This window comes from Staurois parvus, unplaced genomic scaffold (genome assembly GCF_062004578.1).
Source record: "Staurois parvus isolate SC_StPar_1 unplaced genomic scaffold, SC_StPar_1.0 ptg002922l, whole genome shotgun sequence".
NCBI lineage: Eukaryota > Metazoa > Chordata > Amphibia > Anura > Ranidae > Staurois > Staurois parvus.
The window spans coordinates 223,092-245,322 of record NW_028320718.1 but is presented as its reverse complement, the minus strand read 5'-3'; the positions used below and the strand labels follow the sequence as shown (position 1 = coordinate 245,322).

Genomic DNA, 22,231 nt, shown 5'->3' with positions numbered 1-22,231 from the left:
TTTATTGGTCTTTTTTTTTTTTTCTTTCTCTTCGTGTCAAAATTTCTAAAACGTAATAATAATAGATTAGACGTAAATGGCCCCCCGGCTCTCCTACCGCGGAGATTTCATCAGAAAGTGGACAGACCCTTTAACAATGTACTTCGAGGAGCGATCGTCCTCCCCTGGCAGATGGAACGCTCAGTAGCTGTTACTTGATCTTTTTGGTTTTTTTGTTTTTCTTTGAGGTTTTCACACCTTTTTGGGTTTTTTTGTGTGTTGATGTGATTTCTGGGGGAGGAGAAGTCACAAGGCTGGCAACGTGTTATTTATTTTCCATTTGGAAGAATCCGGACCTCAGACTGAAGAGAAGTGTGACGGCGCTACAGCTGAGTCACCCGGCAGAAGCTTTGCATCCCACCGAACATGTTAAGGAAAAGGCTTGCCAACTTTCTTTTTCTTTTTTAAAGGGCAACTCCACCTGGAACTGTTTTTTTTTTTTTTTTTATGTTTATGCAAGACAGTTTACTTTTTATATGGCTGTTACGGCAGTCCTTTTCTTTTGATTGGGCCCCAATGCAACAACCAATATTTGTCCCAGTTCTGTGCACCCTACATTGTGTATTCTGGTGTGCTTGAGCAGAGATTTATTTATTCTAGGCATTTTTATAGCACCGTCAATTTACACAGCTCTTTACATATTGTACATTCTCTTTAGTCCCTGCCCCCAAGGAGCTTATACACAGTCCCTTCCCCCCAAGGAGCTTGCACACAGTCCCTGCCTTCCCCCAAGGAGCTTACACACAGTCCCTGCCTTCCCCCAAGGAGCTTACACACAGTCCCTGCCTTCCCCCAAGGAGCTTACACACAGTCCCTGCCTTCCCCCAAGGAGCTTACACACAGTCCCTGCCTTCCCCCAAGGAGCTTACACACAGTCCCTGCCTTCCCCCAAGGAGCTTACACACAGTCCCTGCCTTCCCCCAAGGAGCTTACACACAGTCCCTGCCTTCCCCCAAGGAGCTTACACACAGTCCCTGCCTTCCCCCAAGGAGCTTACACACAGTCCCTGCCTTCCCCCAAGGAGCTTACACACAGTCCCTGCCTTCCCCCAAGGAGCTTACACACAGTCCCTGCCTTCCCCCAAGGAGCTTACAACTGCCCCTGCCCCCCAAGGAGCTTACAACTGCCCCTGCCCCCCAAGGAGCTTACACACAGTCCCTGCCCCCCAAGGAGCTTACAACTGTCCCTGCCCTTCAAGGAGCTTACAACTGCCCCTACCCCCCAAGGAGCTTACAACTGTCCCTGCCCCCCAAGGAGCTTACACAGTCCCTGCCTTCCCCAAGGAGCTTACACACAGTCCCTGCCTTCCCCCAAGGAGCTTACACACAGTCCCTGCCTTCCCCCAAGGAGCTTACACACAGTCCCTGCCTTCCCCCAAGGAGCTTACACACAGTCCCTGCCTTCCCCCAAGGAGCTTACACACAGTCCCTGCCTTCCCCCAAGGAGCCCACAACTGTCTCTGCCCCCCAAGGAGCTTACAACTGCCCCTGCCCCCCAAGGAGCTTACAACTGTCCCTGCCCCCCAAGTAGCTTACAACTGTCCCTGCCCTTCAAGGAGCTTACAACTGCCCCTACCCTTCAAGGAGCTTACAACTGCCCCTACCCCCCAAGGAGCTTACAACTGTCCCTGCCCCCCAAGGAGCTTACAACTGTCCCTGCCCCCCAAGGAGCTTACAACTGTCCCTGCCCCCCAAGGAGCTTACAACTGTCCCTGCCCCCCAAGGAGCTTACAACTGTCCCTGCCCCCCAAGGAGCTTACAACTGCCCCTGCCCCCCAAGGAGCTTACAACTGCCCCTGCCCCCCAAGGAGCTTACAACTGCCCTGCCCCCCAAGGAGCTTACAACTGTCCCTGCCCCCCAAGGAGCTTACAACAGTCCCTGCCCCCCAAGGAGCTTACAACAGTCCCTGCCCCCCAAGGAGCTTACAACAGTCCCTGCCCCCCAAGGAGCTTACCATAGTCCCTGCCCCCCAAGGAGCTTACAACTGTCCCTGCCCCCCAAGGAGCTTACAACTGTCCCTGCCCCCCAAGGAGCTTACAACTGTCCCTGCCCCCCAAGGAGCTTACAACTGTCCCTGCCCCCCAAGGAGCTTACAACTGTCCCTGCCCCCCAATTAGCTTACAGTCCCTGCACCCCCAAGGAGCTTAGACACAGTCCTTGCCCCCCAAGGAGCTTAGACACAGAGGTCTCTTTAGGAGTGCCTTGGCCAAATGCCTATAAATTGCTCAAAAATTGTGTACAAGCCAGAGGTGGATCAAGTCTGCCTTTTAGTTACACAAAGCCATGGGTTTTCATTATCCACCATTATGACCTTCTAGCCGCCAGCATCCTGACAACCAATGACATCATCAGTTGATAAGGAGGATGTTGGTCAACTGCACAGTATCCTTGTTCTCCATCAGTGCTGGGGTCACATTAGCTGAGTGATGGAGGAAAACTGAGGGAGAAGAGAAACATTGGAATACTAGTCAGTACCAGTGTGCAAAGGTGTATTTGATTTGGAAGAATAAATCATTTACACAGAATTTCACATTTGGTCTTTGCTCTAGCATGCTGTCCATGATGAAATGGCAGACGCGGTAATGCACGTGGTCAGAATAGCACCAGTTGCACAGCTCCCGATGTACACAGGATGATGTCTTTTGGCACACTGACATGTGAGGGTCGGTGCTCCCTGTGACTGTTTGTGCAGCCTTATGCTGTGATCTGTTGGTGTGTTGCCAAACTTTTTGATATCACCTCATATCTAATGTACATTTAATGACTTAAATAAATGGAATTATCCTCAGGCTGTTATTCAAAAATAAGACGAGCAAGTCAAAAGTGTAAATTATCACGACGTGCCTCGATATGCCAACCACAATGACATCCCCTTCAACCAAGATGGACAGCACATTACGTATGACTGACTACCTGCGGGTTATATATGGGCAAAATGGCGTCTATCCCCTCACCCCATGCAACATCCGGCGTGTAAAGCCAGAAATCTGTGGTGCAAACATCCCACATGTAAAGCCGGAAATCCGTGGTGCAATTAGATGTGTCCCTGCTGTGACGATCGTGGCGTCAGACCCCAGCCCTTCTCACTAAACTCGTGACCGAAGGACTAGCCAATCTAAAACTGCGCTGTCACGTGCATAACAATGCCACGCCCAGCTGCACTCTGCACAAAGATTTTCCAGCTAATGGACCACAATCTGTGTATCTGCAGCCTGGGAGCGATTGTTACTGGGTCAGGTTAATTACGCAATTAACCCTTCACACTGCCACCACCTCTTTTTTTGTACAGAGAAAGAGGAAACTCGGCAATATCAGCAATAACACTCTGATGTTTGAATAATCGTCTGTATACCACTGTCACCGCAGGCAGAGATATACCGAAGTTTAAAACATACAGTAGCACTCTTCAGAGGCAGGGATTCTTAGTTTGCATTAAAGAGCTTTAGAAACCGTTCAACACTTTCAGAAAGTAAGATTTATTACTAAAGGGTCAAAAGAGTGCAATAAAGATAATTACAGAAAAAGATGTAGCATATATATATATATATATATATATATATATATATATATATATATATATATATATATATATACAAATGGCAACAGCACAGCAAAGAGATAACAGAAAGATGTTTAGAGGGATAAAGTACTTGCCGTCAGCCTTGGTTTTAAGCAGATCAGGTTTCAGAGCCAAATGGATGCCTTATCTCCCAAAGTTAGTTCCGATGTTAAAAGAGAGAATCTTCAACTTCATCTCAACTCAGCTTAGCTCAGCTTTTTCTAGGAACTCAGCAGGGTGTTTCCCTGAAGCAGAGAACCAATCTCCTCATTTGGGGAGGGGTGTTGGGGCGGAGACCCAACCTAGAACCAAAAACTCTCCTAGTTGATGTTATGGTTCATAACTTATTCTCGGTGCATTTAGCAGCCTGGCCACTAGTAGAGTAATATGCAGACGCATCTGCTGAACGGTTAGATATGAAATATGACATATCTGCTTGGATAGTTAAGGAGATATAATTTTCTGCTCTCCTGTATATGCCAGCTAGGGGATGTAGTATATCAGGCGATTTGTATTAGAGTGAGCCATCTGAATATGTGCTCCATGTTTATGTAAGTATGTCCTATTTGAAGATATAAAATTATATGGAAAAGTGAATTTTTAAATGTAAGTCTGTTTTTATGACTACCTGGAATGTCTTAGAAGCTCAGTGAGGGCTTGGTTTATGGTTTTACGATCCCTTCTCCAGCAAGAGTCTCGCAGACATAGGGGCACCAGCTAGTGGGGTTTATAGGCATGACGCCCTCCTTATGAGTTTGCTGTCTGTGATCTCTGTTGTCATCCAGACCACATGTCACTCAACAGAGAGGGAGGGGGGATATCAGAGGAATCTGATTTGGGAAAGAGAGATACAAGATGGAGGGGTTTGGAGCAAAATGGATGACTGCGTCCATCTCTGTGTGCATGATTGCTACACCTGCGTCCACTCCATGATTCACCATCATCACATATAGGCAAGATGGCGGGGGGTGGGGGTAAAACTGCAGCTCAGTTTATCTCCGCCTTTGAGATGATGTTGTGGAGTCCACTAACAATTATTGGACATGTAGATCAGCGAGGTCGGTGGTATACCAATATACGTAAAAAAAAAAATCTGTTGTATTTTCAGTACGAGAATGAAGGAAAAGAGGAGGAGGGGAAGAAGAGATACGAAAATCAGAAACTGGAGCGTCTGGAAACGAAACAGAGAAATGGCGACACCATCATTCCCGTCATTAACCCAGGTAAGGGGAAGCGAGAGTTTTATTTTGGTTTAATCAAGTTAAAAACATTAATACAATCAATAAAATTCATTCATTAAATCCATCAGTTCGTCAATAACATTTATTAAAATCATACATTCCATCCATTAAATATTAATAAATTAAATCAATAAAACGCCAATAATACATTAAAACTATATATTGATATATTTTTTTTTTTAACCAAAGGGGCCTTGAGCTATGCGTTGGAGCCGGTAATATTAGAAAAAGGGGTTTGTGGAAACATCGAATTCCAACTGCACAGCTTGAAAGTCTGTAGCTTTTCCCTCTTGGAATAGTTGGTGTATGAATATACATATGGCACTCTCTGCCAATCCCTCCACTGGCCTCCACTTAGTGTCCTCCACCCCTCTCTGCCAATCCCTCCACTGGCCTCCACTCAGTGTCCTCCACCCCTCTCTGCCAATCCCTCCACTGGCCTCCATTCAGTGTGCTCCACCCCTCATTGCCAATCCTTCTAATGGCCTCCATTCAGTGTCCTTCACCCCTCTCTGCCAATCCCTCCACTGGCCTCCATTCAGTGTCCTCCACCCCTCTCTGCCAATCCCTCCACTGGCCTCCACTCAGTGTCCTCCACCCCTCTCTGCCAATCCCTCCAGTGGCCTCCATTCAGGGTCCTCCACCCCTCTCTGCCCATCCCTCCACTGGCCTCCATTCAGAGTCTTCCACCCCTCTCTGCCAATCCCTCCACTGGCCTCCATTCAGTGTGCTCCACCCCTCATTGCCAATCCTTCTAATGGCCTCCATTCAGTGTCCTTCACCCCTCTCTGCCAATCCCTCCACTGCCCTCCATTCAGTGTCCTCCACCCCTCTCTGCCAATCCCTCCACCGGCCTCCATTCAGTGTCCTCCACCCCTCGCTGCCAATCCCTCCACTGGCCTCCATTCAGTGTCTTCCCCCCTCTCTGCCAATCACTCCACTGGCCTCCATTCAGTGTCCTCCACCCCTCTCTGCCCATCCCTCCATTGGCCTCCATTCAGTGTCCTCCACCCCTCTCTGCCAATCCCTCCACTGGCCTCCATTCCGTGTCCTCCACCCCTCTCTGCCAATCCCTCCACTGGCTTCCACTCACCCAACGAATAAAATTCAAAATACTAACAACAACTTACAAAGCCATCCACAACTCCACCTCAGCTACGTCACCAACCTGGTCTCAAGATATCAATCAAACAGCTCTCTTCGATCCTTCCAAGACCACCTGCTCTCTAGTTCCTGTGTCACCTCCTCCCATGCTCGCCTCCATGACTTCTCCCAAGCTTCTTCCATCCTGTGGAACTCCCTACCCCAATTTGTCCAGCTATTTCCTAATCTATCCCCCTTTAGATGATCCCCGAAAACCTTTCTCTTTAAAGAAGCCTATCCTTCTTCTACCTAGTAATCTGCCATTTATTTCCTCCATCAGCCCATCCCCCACAGCTATTACCTTTTTTATCTCTCAACCCTTCCTCCTAGATTGTAAGCTCTCAGGATCAGGGCCCTCTGTTTCCTCTTGTACCAAATTGTATTGTAACTTTTTGTAACTGTAATGTCTGCCTTCATTTTGTAAAGCGCTGCGCAAACTGTTGGCACTCTATAAATCCTGTATAATCATAAACAATAATAATAGTCCTTTGGAGGACTAAAAGCCGGCTCTAGGTACTGTAAAGGAACTCAGGGAGGGGTGGATTTCCAAATATTGGGCGTGACAGGAGTGACTTTGGGTGGGGGGGCCCATGGAACACCGCTCACTTTGGAGAGGTGGGGAGACCCCTGTCTCAGCTCCCCATATCCCTATTATGTGTAAGTCACCCTGTGCCTGTTAGGGGTACAGGGTGATCTGTCCTAATACTGGGGTGGGGGGTTGTTGATTGTTTAATGCCATGTGGTTGTACCCCATTGTTCTATTGTGTGTCTGGCGGGGGAGCAAATTATTATGGGATGTATGTGTTTGTGTATTGGCTTGGTGGGGGGTGTTTCCAGCAGCCCTCCCTCCTGATGGGACTGTCTGCTGGTGTGAAGTTTGAATACCTGTGTCTCTTGTTGCTAAGTGTTGATTGCCCCGCCCTGTGTCATTATGCAGGGAGGGGGGAGAAAAAGCCGGTTCGAGTTTCAAATAAAGAGTTCCATGTTCAGACAGACTGGTGTCGTCTAGTCTTGTTTGGTCGGCTGTGGTCGGTGTTCGGACGGGGAAGCGGTAGTCTAACGGAAGTACCCAAGCGCAGTCTGGGGACGGTTCCGTTACATTGGGTTATCAATCGACCTAACCCAATCAGTAGAGTCACCATATCTTAGGCGTTCAGGAGAGGTGTTGGTAATGGATGTGTCCGGTAGGTTCTTAGTAGTCCGTTGATATATGGAATTGTGCAGGGATCCAAACAAGGACATTACAGCTGGCTCTGTTGCTCTGCATTGTCCCTATTGGGCCTCAGCCAATCATCTATCAGGGTAGTCGTTTGCCAGTAGTATCAGTGGAACTTAGGAAAGGCCAATTCCGCTTTTCTGATCAACATCTGAAGTGTTGTGATAGAAATTCTTGAGGGGGTTAATTAACTATTGCTATCACAAGAGGGCTAATAAGTCCCATAGTGATGGCATTAGACAGGTGACAGGTCCTCTTTATGGAGACATCAGGGGTCTGTTGGACCCCCATTGTCTCCCCTGCCATCCACTGCAGCTAATCATGCACAGGTCATTCTTGATTAGCTGCATCCTTGCCTAGAGAAGCCAGGGAATGACAGATGTGAACCCGGAAGCAACGCAATACCCATCACTTCCGGGTTCATTAGATACAGGGGGGATGGTGTTCCCTGATCACCTCCTGCGCTCCCCGTAAGAACAAGAGAGCCTGGGAGCCACCACTGGTGCCACCGGAAAGGGGCACACCTTTAAAGCCCCATAAAGGTGAATTGGGTGGCTGTAGAGCTGCCTGAATCTCTTTTACCTGAAAACCCAACGCTGGCTCTACAATTCCACACCAAGCCGGCTTTAACCGCTGGAGCACCGTCCTAGTTGGGTTGCTCTGTAAATTTCGTTTTGGCTCCTTCTGTAGCCAAGGGAGCATAGATTTAGTTTGGTCTGTCCAGGGTTTTACTGGTTGGAAGTTTGATTGCTTCCCCCTGACTCTAGAAGAATCCTCTACAGCACGGGTGTCAAACTGGCGGCCCTCCAGCTGTTGCCAAACTACAAGTCCCATGAGGCATTGCAAGATTGACAGTTACAAGCATGACTCCCAAGGGTAGAGGCATGATGGGACTTTCGCAACAGCTGGAGGGCCGCCAGTTCCACACCCCTGCTGTAGAGCTTAGGAAGGAGAATTCAAATTACCAGCCTGAATATCGATAAGGACCTAGCCAATCCCGGAGGAGGTGCGTCCATCATCAAGGCTGGGCAGCTGATAAACAGAGATGGTCTTTCTCCAGGCAGGAGACTTCTCAGTCTCAGGGGGGCTGTTGCCCCTAAGGCAGCTTACGGATGGGTTTCTATTCTTCAGCTTCTTCTGTCTTCCTGTACAATGGACATTAGTAGACAAAAACTGGTTCAGAAACCAATTCAATGGAACCATTTTTATGTTGTCAAGATTTTGTCTTATCTTTTTTTCTCTGACACTTCTGTGGATGAGATTCCGGCACCTCCGTAATGTTGTTGGATCCAAATGTAGCGCCGCGCGCGGTCTTGTTATCAGAGATGTAACGCTCAAGGAACTGAGAGGAGATGCAAAGCCAAAAAAGCCAAAAAAAACGGAAAAACGGCTTTACAGTGATAACACTTCTGAATGGAAGTTCTGATTTTCTGCAGACACTTTTCCTCGCTCTGTGATTTTTGTGTTCGCTTTAAACTTTGAGGACCAGGCGGGGTTTTTGGGCAGTCGCACGGTGGTTGCCTAGCAACATTTCACACGGGGTAAATGATTTCCTTTGGTTTGTACGCAGACAGATAACGTGTGGAGACATCTTTGTTCTTTTCTGTTGATCTCAGAATGGAAAACGTAACTAATGACTTTGTATATTCTGCATTCAACTTTTTTCTTTTATTTTTTTCTTTACTTTTTTTTCTTTTCTTTTTTTTTCTTTTTACTTTTCTTTTTTTCTTTTCCTTTTTTCTGGTCTTTTTTTTTTTCTTTTTTTCTTTTCTTCTTTTCCTTTTTTCTGGTCTTTTTTTCTTTTCTTTTTTACTTTTCTTCTTTCCTTTTTTCTGGTCTTTTTTTCTTTTTTTTCTTTTCTTTTTTACTTTTCTTTTTTACTTTTCTGGTCTTTTTTTCTTTTCTTTTTTACTTTTCTTCTTTTCCTTTTTTCTGGTCTTTTTTTCTTTTCTTTTTTACTTTTCTTCTTTTCCTTTTTTCTGGTCTTTTTTTCTTTTCTTTTCCTTTTTTCTGGTCTTTTTTTCTTTTCTTATTTTCCTTTTTTTTTGGTCTTTTTTTCTGGTCTTCTTTTACTTTTTTTTGGTCTTTTTTTTCTTTTCTTTTTTTCTTTTCTTCTTTTCCTTTTTTCTGGTCTTTTTTTCTTTTCTTTTTTTCTTTTCTTCTTTTCCTTTTTTCTGGTCTTTTTTTCTTTTCTTTTTTTCTTTTCTTCTTTTCCTTTTTTCTGGTCTTTTTTTCTTTTCTTCTTTTCCTTTCTTCTTTTCCTTTTTTCTGGTCTTTTTTTCTTTTCTTCTTTTCCTTTTTTCTGGTCTTTTTTTCTTCTTTTTTTTTATAATAAATATATAATTTTCCAACGACCTCAACTCTGGACACAAACGTTCACATAACCACTTGCCCCATCCATAGGCCATTCATAATCGGCCCGCAACTCAAATAGTTAAAGTATGACCAAAGGCACAATTTTTTTTTTCTTTCTGTTGGTTTGTTTTTTGTTTTGTTTTGTTTTTTTCAGTTTTGGATAGATTGGCAAGGGATTAGCGCCCCCCCCCCTTATTGGGCTTTTATGGCTGTCTGTGCCCCTGTTAAAGAGATTCACCCTATTTGTCCTTGTGGCCAGTATCACCGAAAGTAATAGAAAATCACAAATTTTGGGTTGTCACCAGAACAGCAATAGAGGGGAAAGCTTCCAAAGGGGCACTTCACTTTTGGAGGGATTTCCTCTCACTTCATGTTTTGGCTATGGGGCAGGAAGTGAAGGGAAATCTCCACAATGGGGGACGAAAATGGCAAAAAACCCTCCCTTACTCCATCCACAATTTAAAAAAAAAAAGTTTCCAATTGGGTCCTTTTTTTTATTCTTTTTTTTTTTTATTATTCTTTTTTTTTTTTTTTTTTAATCCAGCTCCTGGCTATTGAGTAATATTGATTCACGCAGCAACCTGATCACTTTTTCAGTACTGTGGATGTGCCAAACCCCCCCCCCCTTTCCCCTTCCCCTACTTTTGTGGCTACGTGCAGTTTTAAGGTTTGGCATGTTTGGTATCTATATACTCAGCAGAACCTCCTCTTTTATGTTTTACAATAATTGGGTATAATGTTATGTTTTTGTTGCACTAAAATTAATTTTGTGTATTTTTCTCTGATATTAGAGATTTGATAAAGTCATGCAAATATGCAACATAAAAACAAAATTGCAACTGCCGCCATTTTATTATACAAGGCCTCTGCTTTCAGAAAATATATAATGCAGTATGTATAAAAAAATACAGTTTTTAACATATGTGCAGAAAATTTGCTTTGCTTTAGAAGTACACTATATTGCCAAAATATTGGGCCGCCGGCTTTCCCATGCACATGACCTTTAATGGCCCCCCAGTCTTAGTCCGTAGGGTTCAATATTGAGTTGGCCCCGCCCTTTCCACGCACATGACCTTTAATGGCCCCCCAGTCTTAGTCCGTAGGGTTCAATATTGAGTTGGCCCCGCCCTTTCCACGCACATGACCTTTAATGGCCCCCCAGTCTTAGTCCGTAGGGTTCAATATTGAGTTGGCCCCGCCCTTTGCAGCTATAACAGCTTCAACTCTTCTGAGAAGGCCGTCCACAAGGTTTAGGAGGGTGTCTATGGGAAGGTTGGACCATTCTTCCAGAAGCACATTTGTCAGGTCAGACACTGATGTCGGGGGAGGAGGCCTGGCTCGCAGTCTCCGCTCTAATTCATCCCAAAGGTGTTCTATGGGGTTGAGGTCAGGACTCTGTGCAGGCCAGTCAAGTTCCTCCACCCCAAACTGGCTCCTCCATGTCTTTATGGACCTTGCTTTGTGCACTGCTGCACAGTCATGTTGGAACAGGAAGGGGCCATCCCCAAACTCTTCCCACAAAGTTGGGAGCATGAAATTGTCCAAAATGTCGCCTTAAGAGTTCCCTTCACTGGAACTAGGGGGCCAAGCCCAACCCCTGAAAAGCAACCCCACACCATAACCCCCCCCCTCCTCCAAACTTTACACTTGGCACAATGCAGTCAGGCAAGTACCGTTCTCCTGGCCACCGCCAAACCCAGACACGTCCATCGGATTGCCAGACAGAAGCGTGATTGGTCACTCCAGAGAACACATCTCCTCTGCTCTCGAGTCCAGTGGCGGCGTGCTTTACACCACGGCTTCCAACGCTTTGCATTGCACTTGGTGATGGAAGGCTTGGATGCAGCTGCTCGGCCATGGAAACCCATTCCATGGAGCTCTCTACGCACTGTTGTTGGGCTCATCTGAAGGCCACACCAAGTTTGGAGGTCTTTAGCTATTGACTCTGCAGACAGTTGGCGACTTCTGCGCACTGTGCGCTTCAGCATGCGCTGACCCCGCCCTGTCATGTGACGTGGCCTACCACTTGGTGGCTGAGTGGCTGTTGTTCCCAGTTGCTTCCACTTTGTTATAATCCCACTAACAGTTGAGCGTGGAATATTTAGTAGCCAGGAAATGTCACGGATGGACTTATTGCCCAGGTGGCCACCTATCACGGGACCACGCTTGGAGTCACTGAGCTCCTGAGAGCGACCCATTCTTTCACCAATGTTTGTAGAAGCCGTCTGCATGCCTAGGGGCTTGATTGTATACACCTGTGTCCATGGAGGGGATTGGAGCACCTGAATCCCATGATATGGAGGGGATTGGAGCACCTGAATCCCATGATATGGAGGGGATTGGAGCACCTGAATCCCATGATATGGAGGGGATTGGAGCACCTGAATCCCATGATATGGAGGGGATTGGAACACCTGAATCACATGATTTGGAGGGGATTGGAACACCTGAATCACATGATTTGGAGGGGATTGGAACACCTGAATCACATGATTTGGAGGGGATTGGAACACCTGAATCACATGATTTGGAGGGGATTGGAGCACCTGAATCACATGATTTGGAGGGGATTGGAGCACCTGAATCACATGATTTGGAGGGGATTGGAACATCTGAATCACATGATTTGGAGGGGATTGGAACATCTGAATCACATGATTTGGAGGGCGGGGCCAATACTTTTGGCAATATAGTGTTTATGCAAATGAATCTACTGGATAGCATCCAAAAAAAAGTAAACTTAAGCCCTCATGCAGACTGGGGGGGCGTTTTGATAGCGCTGGTAACGTTAGCCGTGTAAAGTGATGTTAAAAATGTGAGTTTTTCAGCGTTTTTGCCTGTAGCAGCGTTTTTCCGCATTTGCGTTTATTAGGTGTTATTACAAATAAAAAAATATTTTTTTGGTTAAAAAAATGTCCAAAAATGCTGGTTTGTGGAGTTTTACCGTGTTTTTCAGCATTCGAATGTTTTTACAGCTAAAAAACTCTTCTAGAAACTAGTTCTGGGTTTTTTTCCAGCCAAAAAACGCTGATTCCAGTCTGTGTGTATGGACACCGAGGAGAACATGCTGGGGGGTTACTGGCTTTAGAAAAAAACATCAAAAGCCAAAAACAGCCGCTGTAAAAAAAAAAGTGTGCATGAGGACTATAACTCATTGACTCTGACAGGTCCACTTTAAGGGCCAGTTCACACTATAAAAATGCAGTCCAGAAGCCTACTGGTTGTATTTTTTGATGCGTTCTGATTCTTTTTTTATGCATTCCAGTTCATTTTTTCACCTTTTTCTTTTTTGATGCATTTTTTTATGCATTCCAGTTCATTTTCCCCCCATTCTTTTATTTTTCCGATGCATTTCAGTGCGTTTTTTATGCAGTCCTGTTCATTTTCCCCTTTTTTTTTCTTTTTAGATGCATTCCAGTGTGTTTTTTACGCATACCAGTTCATTTTTTCACCTTTTTCTTTTTTGGTGTGTTCCAGTGCATTTTTGATACGTTTTGTTCCACTACAGTTCTGTACAGAAAAAACGCAGCCTGTTCTACTTTTTTTTTCTTTTTTCTGCAACTGGAACGCACCGGAACGGCAAGCACTGATGTGAACTATGACACTGACACCCATATCACCGACTTTCTGTGCGTTTTGGATGCAGAAAAAAGCAACTTAAACGCATGTCGTGTGAACCAGCCCTCAAGCAGCAGATTTCCACAAATAAAAGCTCTGCACTGTGAATCGCTGGCTATACACGGAATGAACCTGTCCGCCCCGCCTGCGGGATTGTTTCTTCTCTATAAAGATGGCGGTAAACGGAACCCGCAGGCCTCTGATCTAATGTTCCAAATAAAGCGTTTTTATTACCTCAAGAGCGAAGACGGAGATCTCTCTGGTAACCAGATCTCCCGTACAGCTGGCGCCAGATTTTATTGGTTTTGCAGCTCCCCGGGGGGGGGGGGGGGGGATTGACATGGAGAGGCAATCTAACAATATTGGTTACTTCTGTAGAGCACTGTGTGCGACTCCGGCGCCTTCGCAGGTCTCGGGATCGGAAAGCGACCCTCGTATTCCAGAGACGTTTCCATCGTCGTCATCGTTACAATGTCATAACGTCTCCTACACGCGGGTACATGGCCTCGTAGGGTACAAATTCCGGGCGTACTGACACACTCGGGGTGCAAGGCCGGCCATAGTGACGAATGGCTGAGTGCGGGTTTACGCCGCTAATTGCGGGAAGCTGGGCGATCCGGGTCGCAGGCGATCTGTGTGGACAGCCATTTACTCCTGTGGGCGGTTGTCCCGGGTGATGAAATGTGCTCACTATTTATGTGCATTTAGACTCGGTTCACACCTATGCAGCTTGAGTTTTGATCCGTTTCTGGGGTGCGTTTTGCATTTTTTGCACATGCATTTTTGATGCGGTTTTTTTTTCCCCAATTTGTTGCTTGGCAGATTAAAACGCATCAGAAGCGCACTACATGCATTTCTGCAGCATCTCCACTGAAGTCTATCGAACCAATGTCGAAAAACGCAACATTTTGCATTGATAAAAAAGGCCCCCGACCCGTTCCAAAAAACGCACCGGTGAAAACGCGGAGATGTGAACGCGTCCCATAGGAAATCGTGGTAAATGGACTGCTTTGTGACTGCTGTGTGTTTCTATAAAATGCTGCAGAAAACGCATAGATGAACCTAGACTTATACAGTCTCAATCATATACAAAAACATGCAGCGCTAGAGTGAATAGATCTATCTCATAATATGGAGTGACCACTTAATAAGTGGTCACTCCATATTATGAGATAGATCTATTCACTCTAGCGCTGCATGTTTTTGTATATGATTGTCCACCACGAGGCGTTTTGGAGGCTTGCCTTTCATGCCAGCTGCTTCTCTATTTCGCTCTAAAAACTGTCCAGCGCTCGTTATACTCCTTTTTCCATTTATACAGTCTCAACCCGCGTTCACACGGATCAAATGTGATTCGCATAGGAACTGCACCGCATTCCAGTGCAAACCACATGCAATTTCTGTGCGGTACTATTTGAGCCATACTCTGTTGTTGCTAGAAGACCTCTGTTTGCTGGAAGGGATCAACTGTTGGGGGGGGGGGGGTGTTTACTGTAGCTGGCTGCTGGGGGTCTGTTGTTGCTGGGAGACCTCTATTTTGTATGGCTGTCTATTGCTGGGGAGATCTGTTGTTGCCAGGGGTCAAATGTTGCTGGAAGGGATCTACTGTTGGGGAGGGCAGTTGACTAATGTAGCTGGCTACTGGGGGCCTGTTGTTGCTGGAGGGTGAAATCTATTGTTGCTGGAGGGTGAAATCTATTGTTGCTGGAGGGTGAAATCTATTGTTGCTGGAGGGGGTCTATTGTTGCTGGAGGGGGTCTTTTCCTGGCTGCAGGGGATCTATTTTTATGCTTTTCTTGTTATAAACAAATTCCATACAAATGAATACAAAATGATACTCTGGTTCTGTACTATCTATAATGGGAGGTACTGGGAGGGTGGGTAGGCTGTGGAACCAATAGATGGTGCTCAGAGGTGGGTAGGGGGTGGAACCAATTGATGGTGCTCAGAGGTGGGTAGGGGGTGGAGACAATGTGACTCAGTGCGCATTTCATTGCTTCATACTATTCATTGACTATTTAGAATCACCTTTTTTTTTTTTCTTTTTTTTTTTTTTTATGACCAGACATAAAAACATGGTGCTGTTGCCCTGAGTTCGCTTGAGTCCCGAAGCCTTAGAAATGGCTTTGTAACCCTTCCAGCCTGATACGTGGCAAGGACTTTGTTTCTCATCAGTTCTTGAATTTCTTTAGATTGCAGCATGAGGTGTTGCTTTTTGAGATCCTTTACCGTGCTTCACTTTGTCAGACAGCTTCTATTGAAGTGATTTCTTGATTCAACAGGTCTGGCAATAATCAAGCCTGGAGGCGGCAAGTGAAATTTAACTCAGTTTTCCAAAAAATGCTGTTAATCACAGTTCAAGGGGGGGCAATTACTTTTTCCCATAGGGCCAGGCAGGTTTGGACAGCTTTTTTCCATTAAGGAATGCATTTTGTATGTCCTCGGGTTATCTTTGTATAATATTAACATATGTTTGTAACAAATATGCAAAAAAAAAAATTATCAGGAAGGGGACAAATACTTTCTCACAGCAGTGTGTGTATGTACAGTTGTGTTCAAAATAATAGCAGTGTGTTGAAAAAAGTGACTAAAGCTGCAAATCCTTCTAATAGCTTTTCTTTCCATCCACACAAATGCATTGGGAACACGACACATTCTATTCCAAATCACAACATGAAGAAAAATACATCAAATTTGTGTTGTTCCTCTAAAAAAAATGGAAGAAAAGTGAATATTAGACGGTTCAAAAAAATGGCCGTGTTTGTATTCTTCTTTACAAACTCCAACATTCACTGTATAAACTTGAGAAATGTTTGAAGATTTTGCTTTCCTTTGAATGACTTCATGAATATTTGGTTGTAGTCGCACTGTTTCTGAGAACTGCTGTACATCTGTGTTGCATGGAGTCACCCACCCACTCTTCAGCATAAGGCAGCATGACCTCTTCAAGTATTCTGATGGATTCAAACTGATCCATGATCCCTGGTATGCGATAAATAGGCCCAACACCGTAGTATGAGAAACATCCCCATATCATGATGCTTGCACCACCATGCTTCACGGTCTTCACAGTGTACTGTGGCTTGAATTCAGTGTTTGGGGGTCGTCTGAAAAACTGTCTCCGCCCACTAGACCCAAAAAGAACAATCTTACTTCCATCAGTCCACAAAATGTGGCGCCATTTCTCTTTAGGCCAGTCAATGTGCTCTTTGGCAGATTGTAACCTCTTCAGCACACGTCTTTTTCCCAACAGTGGGACTTTGCGGGGACTTCTTGCAGATAGCTTGGCTTCACATCGGCGTCTTCTAATTGTAACAGTCCTCACAGGGAACGTCACACCTTCTTTCATCTTCCTGGAGCTGATTGTTGGCTGAGTCCGCGCCATTTTGGCTATTCTTCTATCCATTCCAATGGTAGTTTTTCGCTTTCTTCCACATCTTTCAGGTTTTGGTCGCCATTTTAAATCATTTGCGATCATTTTAGCTGAGCAGCCGATCATTTTCTGCACTTCTTTATATGTTTTCCCCTCCAATCAACTTTTTAATCGCGGTACGCTGTTCTTCTGAACAATGTCTGGAACGACCCATTTTCCTCAGAATTTCAGAGAGAAATGCACTGTAACCAGCATGTCCAACATTTGCTGCCTTCCTTCCTTAACCACTTCCAGACCGGACACTTTTACCCCCTTCCTGACCAGGGCAATTTTCAGCTTTTAGCGCTATCACACTTTGAATGACAATTGCGCGGTCATGCAACACTGTACCCAAATGAATTTTTTACCATTTTTTTGAGACAGATAAAGCTTTGTTTTGGTGGTATTTATTCACCGCTGGGATTTGTATTTTTTTTGCTATGTAAATGAAATGTCCAAAAATTTTGAAAAAAAGTGTTTTTTTTATAAAATTTTGCAAATAAATAATATTTCATCATAAATCTTAGCCAAAATTTATTCCGTTATCTCTTTAGTAAAAAAAAAAATCCAAATTAGTTTATAAGCAAAAATTATAATTTTTAAACATTTTTTTTTACATTTTTATTTTATTTTTTTTATATTTTTTATTTTTTTTTTATTTTTTTACATACTGTCACCCTAGCAGTACAGTGTCACCATGGTGACACTGTACTACTTGTGGGGGGTGAGGAAGATTTTTTTTTTTTTTTTTTTACACTGATTGCTTTTACACCCATATAGGATGTAAAAGCAATCATTTCTCTTTCTCTCTGGCTGCATTCTTGCACTCATTGAGAAGAACTGAGTGAGCTGTGATTGGTCATAGCTTGTCACATGGTACAAGGCGTTTGTGAATAGCCTTGTACCATGTGACCTCTGTGATCATTCACAGATTTCACACGTAGTAAGCAATGTCAGAAGTGACATCTTGCTTACTACTTTGCATGTGATCACTGATTGGCCAATCAGTGATCACATGATCGGGACCTCACACAGAGGTCCCGTCCGACGATCGGTGTTTCACTGTGTCCGGAGGACACAGCGGGCACCGGATCGCGGTGCTGCGCGCTCCCAGGGAGTGCGCACAAGCAGGGTGCGGGGAGGCCGTTTATAGACGGCCACCCGACCCTGCAGTGCCACCGTCCGGCTGTTTATATACAACGGCCGGACAGGAGGTGGTTAAATAAGGGCAATCATTGCCACCTGTTTTTCAAAGAATGAATGACGTCACTAATAGAACTCCACACGGCTATTATTGTGAACACGCCCCTCAATGAGTGATTCAATGACACAAAATCAGCAGCATGCATGTCATGACTGTTGGGTCTGTTGGATTTCTATGACTCTACTACACCTGCTAGGAAATTATTTGCCATGTAGAAATATCATTTCCACCAAAAACAGCGATTGATCCGGTTAGTGATGTCTGACTGCTAGTATTTTCAACACAACTGTGTGTGTGTGTGTGTGTGTATATATATATATAAATTATTATTATACAGTATTTATAAAGCGCCAATAGTTGGCTCAGCGCTGTACATTACAAAGGGGGACAGAACATGCGACAGAACAATACCAATACAATACTGTGGGGGATGGAGTGGTAGGAAGAGTGGAGGAGGTCGGCAAGTTAGCAGGGGGTGGGGTAGGCTTCCTTGAAGAGATGGGTTTTCAGGGTGCGCCTAAAGGAGAGGAGAGTAGGTGATAATCTGATGGGTTGGGGCAGGGCGTTCCAGAGGATGGGTGACACCCTGGAGAAGTCCTGAAGGCGGGCATGGGAGGAGGAGACCAGGGAACTAGAGAGAAAGAGGTCTTGTGAGGAGCGGAGTGTGCGTGTTGGGTGGTACTTGGATATTAGGTCAGTGATGTAGTTCGGGGCAGTATGGTGGACGGCTTTGTACGTCAGTGTTAGGATTTTGAATTTGATCTGTTGCGCAATCGGAAGCCAGTGGAGGGATTGGCAGAGGGGGGTGGAGGACACTGAATGGAGGCCAGTGGAGGGATTGGCAGAGGGGGGTGGAGGACACTGAATGGAGGCCAGTGGAGGGATTGGCAGAGGGGGGTGGAGGACACTAAGTGGAGGCCAGTGGAGGGATTGGCAGAGAGGGGTGGTGGAGATGGAGCGGTTGGAAAGGTGAATAAGTCTGGCAGCCGTATTCAGGATGGACTGAAGCGGGGATAGCCAGCGGCGAGGCAGGCCAGTGAGGAGGGAGTTGCAGTAGTCGAGTCGTGATATGATGAGGGAGTGGATGAGCTGTTTAGTGGTTTCTGGGGTTAGGAACGTGCGTATTTTGGCGATGTTGCGGAGGCGGAGTCTGCATGTTGCGGAGGCGGAGTCTGCATGTTGCGGAGGCGGAGTCTGCATGTTGCGGAGGCGGAGTCTGCATGTTGCGGAGGCGGAGTCTGCATGTTGCGGAGGCGGAGTCTGCATGAGTTTGTTAAAGATTGGACTTGGGGCTAGAAGGATAGGTTGGAGTCCAGAATGACACCAAGTACTCTGGCCTGCGGGGCGGGTTTGATGGTGGAGTTGTTGGACATGATAGAGAAGTCAATGGGGGGTGGTGTCCGGGCTGGGGGGAAGACAAGAAACTTGGTTTTGGAGAGGTTCAGTTTAAGGAAGTGGAGCGACATCCAGTCTGATATGTCGCTCAGTAGGTGTGTGATTCGGGCGGAGACCGAGGGGGTGAGGTGGGGGGTTGAGAGATAGATTTGTGTGTCGTCGGCATAGAGGTGGTAGTTGAAGCCGTGAGAGTGTATGAGTTGGCCAAGGGAGGAGGTGTCGATGGAGAAGAGAAGGGGCCCGAGGACAGAGCCTTGAGGGACCCCAACAGAGAGGGGGAGTGAGGGGGAGATGGTAGCATTATAGGTAACGCTGAAAGAGTGTTGTGACAGGTAGGATGAGAGCCAGGAGAGAGCAGAATCTCTGAGGCCGAGGGAGTGCAGTTTTTTGAGGAGAAGGGGGTGGTCGACTGTGCCGAAGGCTGCGGAGAGGTCAAGGAGTAGGAGCACTGAATAGTGGCCATTAGCTTTGGCGGTTAGCAGGTCGTTGGAGAGTTTGAGTAAGGCAGTTTCGGTGGAGTGTAGGGGACGGAAGCCGGACTGTAGGGGATCGAGGAGGTTGTTGTCGTTGAGGTGAGAGCATAGGCGGGTGTAGACGAGGCGCTCGACGAGTTTAGATGTAAATGGGAGCAGGGAGATCGGTCTGAGGTTGTTCGGGTCATTGGGGTCCAGGGAGGGCTTTTTAAGTATGGGGGTGATGTGCATGTTTCAGAGGGGAGGGGAAAGTGCCGGAGGAGAGGGAGAGATTGAAGATGTGGGTGAGGGAGCGTAGGATGGAGGGGGAGGGAGGTCGTAGGAGTTGTGAGGGGATAGGGTTGAGAGGGCAGGTGGTGAGGCGGGCATCAGAGAGGATCTTGGAGACTTCCTCGATGGTAGTAAGGTCAAAGGTGCGGAATGTTGGGGGGGCTTCAGTGTGAGGAATGTAGGGTGGGGTGGAAGTGGAGGTCAGAGCAGTGGTGGGGCCATGGGAGAGGGGTGATGAGGGGGTAGCTGAGTGAGAGGGGACGGGTTGAGAGGGCGTGTGAGTTGCGGCGATGTCCTTGCGAATTGTGTCAATCTTGTTTTTGAAGTGATTGGCAATCTCAAGGGCAGTGAGTGAGGTGCTGGGTGGAGAGAGTAGAGAGTTGAAGGTGGAGAAGAGTCGGCGAGGATTGGAGGAGAGGGTCTTGATGAGGATCAGGAAGTAGGCTTGTTTGGCAGCGTGAAGGGAGGAGGTGTAGGTGTGGCAGATTTGTAGCGGGTGAAGGCTTGTTGGGATCTGGTTTTGCGCCATAGTTGCTCCAGGGCACGACTGTGTCGTTTGAGGGTTTTGGTGTGATCAGTCTGCCAGGGCTGGAGCGGTCGGGGTCTGATGTTGGGTGTGGTTAAAGGCGCTAGTGAGTCAAGGGCTGTTGACAGCACGTTGTTGTAGGCGGTCATAGCCAAGTCGGGGCAGGACAGGGGGAGGATGCGGTCATGGAGTTGATCAGCTGCAGAGTGGAGGGGGCAGGGTTAAGGTTGCGGAGGTTACGGCTGGTAGTAGTGTGACATTTATATATATATATAATTTTTTTTTTTCATAAGATCTTTATACTATTTATTGTCGATATAAAAAGCCTTTTTTTCCTTTTTCCTTTTTTCTTCTTTTTTTATTGGGCTGATAACAGCCAGATCACACCAACCAACCAGAGCCCTGAGCAACCACTAAAGTCTCATTCACATCGCTGAATTCCTGTTTTCTGTGCTTCCCGTATTTCCTACCGATCGTTGCACTATCCATGGATTCTATCATATCATCATCTTTTTTTTTTTTTTTTTTAAACTGTTATTTAAAAATAAAAAAAACTCCATGACTGATCCAGAATTTTGATGGTTTTCATTCTAAATATCTTATTTGTTGTTGCATCAGACAGACAAAATAAAGGTGAGTGATCTGTGTCGGTGTTGTCTGATCTTTGCATGTGTGCTTGTTTGTCGAGTTCAAATATCTCCACAGTAAAATCAGAAATTGCATGATTGTTCTAAAGAATAAATTCGTAATAATGAAACGTTAAATCGGTATTAAACCCCAGAAACAGAACTGTCCTGTATTGCAGCTTCCCAATCATTAGAGGTGGCAGCTGCATTTGTTTTCTTTTTTTTTTTTAGACTCTTTTTGCTTCTGGTGATCTGGCCAGTAACATCACTCCTGCATTAGAGCGCCCCCACTCTGAAGGAAGGAGCACAGGGGGCACCTTTTGGACAGCAGCGTTGTTAGTCTGGGGGGAGGGGAGTGTTAGATGGACTAGCAGATTTAGATACACTAACAAATTGAAGCCGAACTCCATCCAGTACTTTATAATCTGTTACAGTAACATTTTTTTTTTTTTTTCCTTTAGGGACGGTTCACACTATAGAAACGCAGTCCAGATGCATTCTGGATGCGTTTCCGCGTGCACGTTTTTGACACATTCCGGTGCGTTTTTGATGCATTCCAGTTCATTTTTACCAATCTCTTTTCCGTCAACTTAAATAGGGATGTATGCGGTCCCATATGGAAGAAAAATATATTTAAAAAATATTCTTCCCAAATATATTGACATATCTTTGAAATACTACAATTTTGTCCATATTCTATATATATATATATATATATATATATATATATATATATATATCTATAGATCGATAGATATATATACATACCCTGTATGTTGAAATGCGTTATTATAAATTATATAAAAAATATTTTTTAAAATGCATTTCAAATACACTGTATGTCTTTAAAAATACAAATCTACATTTTTGGAATGCATTTACAAATATATGTAAAAATATATGTTAAAATTACTTTTTTTTATGTTTAAAAAAATCTTTAGAATATAATTAAAGAAAATATATTTTAAAAAATATTCTTCCCAACTATATTGACATAAATTCTAAATACTGCAATGTTGGCCATATTCAATATATTTAAAAATATATATATTAATTTATTTTTATTTTTATTTTTTTAAATGTGTTTTTATTACAAAATATATGAAAAATATTTTTATATGTTTTTATATTTTTATATGTTAAAAAAATCTTTA

The 22,231-nt window shown here is 45.1% G+C and overlaps 1 protein-coding gene across 1 annotated transcript in view; it reads left to right on the top strand.

Annotated features, from left to right (window-relative positions):
- Positions 1-4,556: 4,556 nt before the first annotated feature.
- LOC149428919 (cytosolic acyl coenzyme A thioester hydrolase-like) overlaps positions 4,557-22,231 on the top strand; it is a 158,759-nt gene continuing 141,084 nt past the window's right edge. The window contains exons 1-3 of the mRNA XM_089666943.1: positions 4,557-4,643; positions 4,707-4,821; positions 21,070-21,084. Coding sequence (XP_089523069.1) covers positions 4,557-4,643; positions 4,707-4,821; positions 21,070-21,084 — 217 coding nt within the window. The remainder of the gene's footprint in view (positions 4,644-4,706; positions 4,822-21,069; positions 21,085-22,231) is intronic.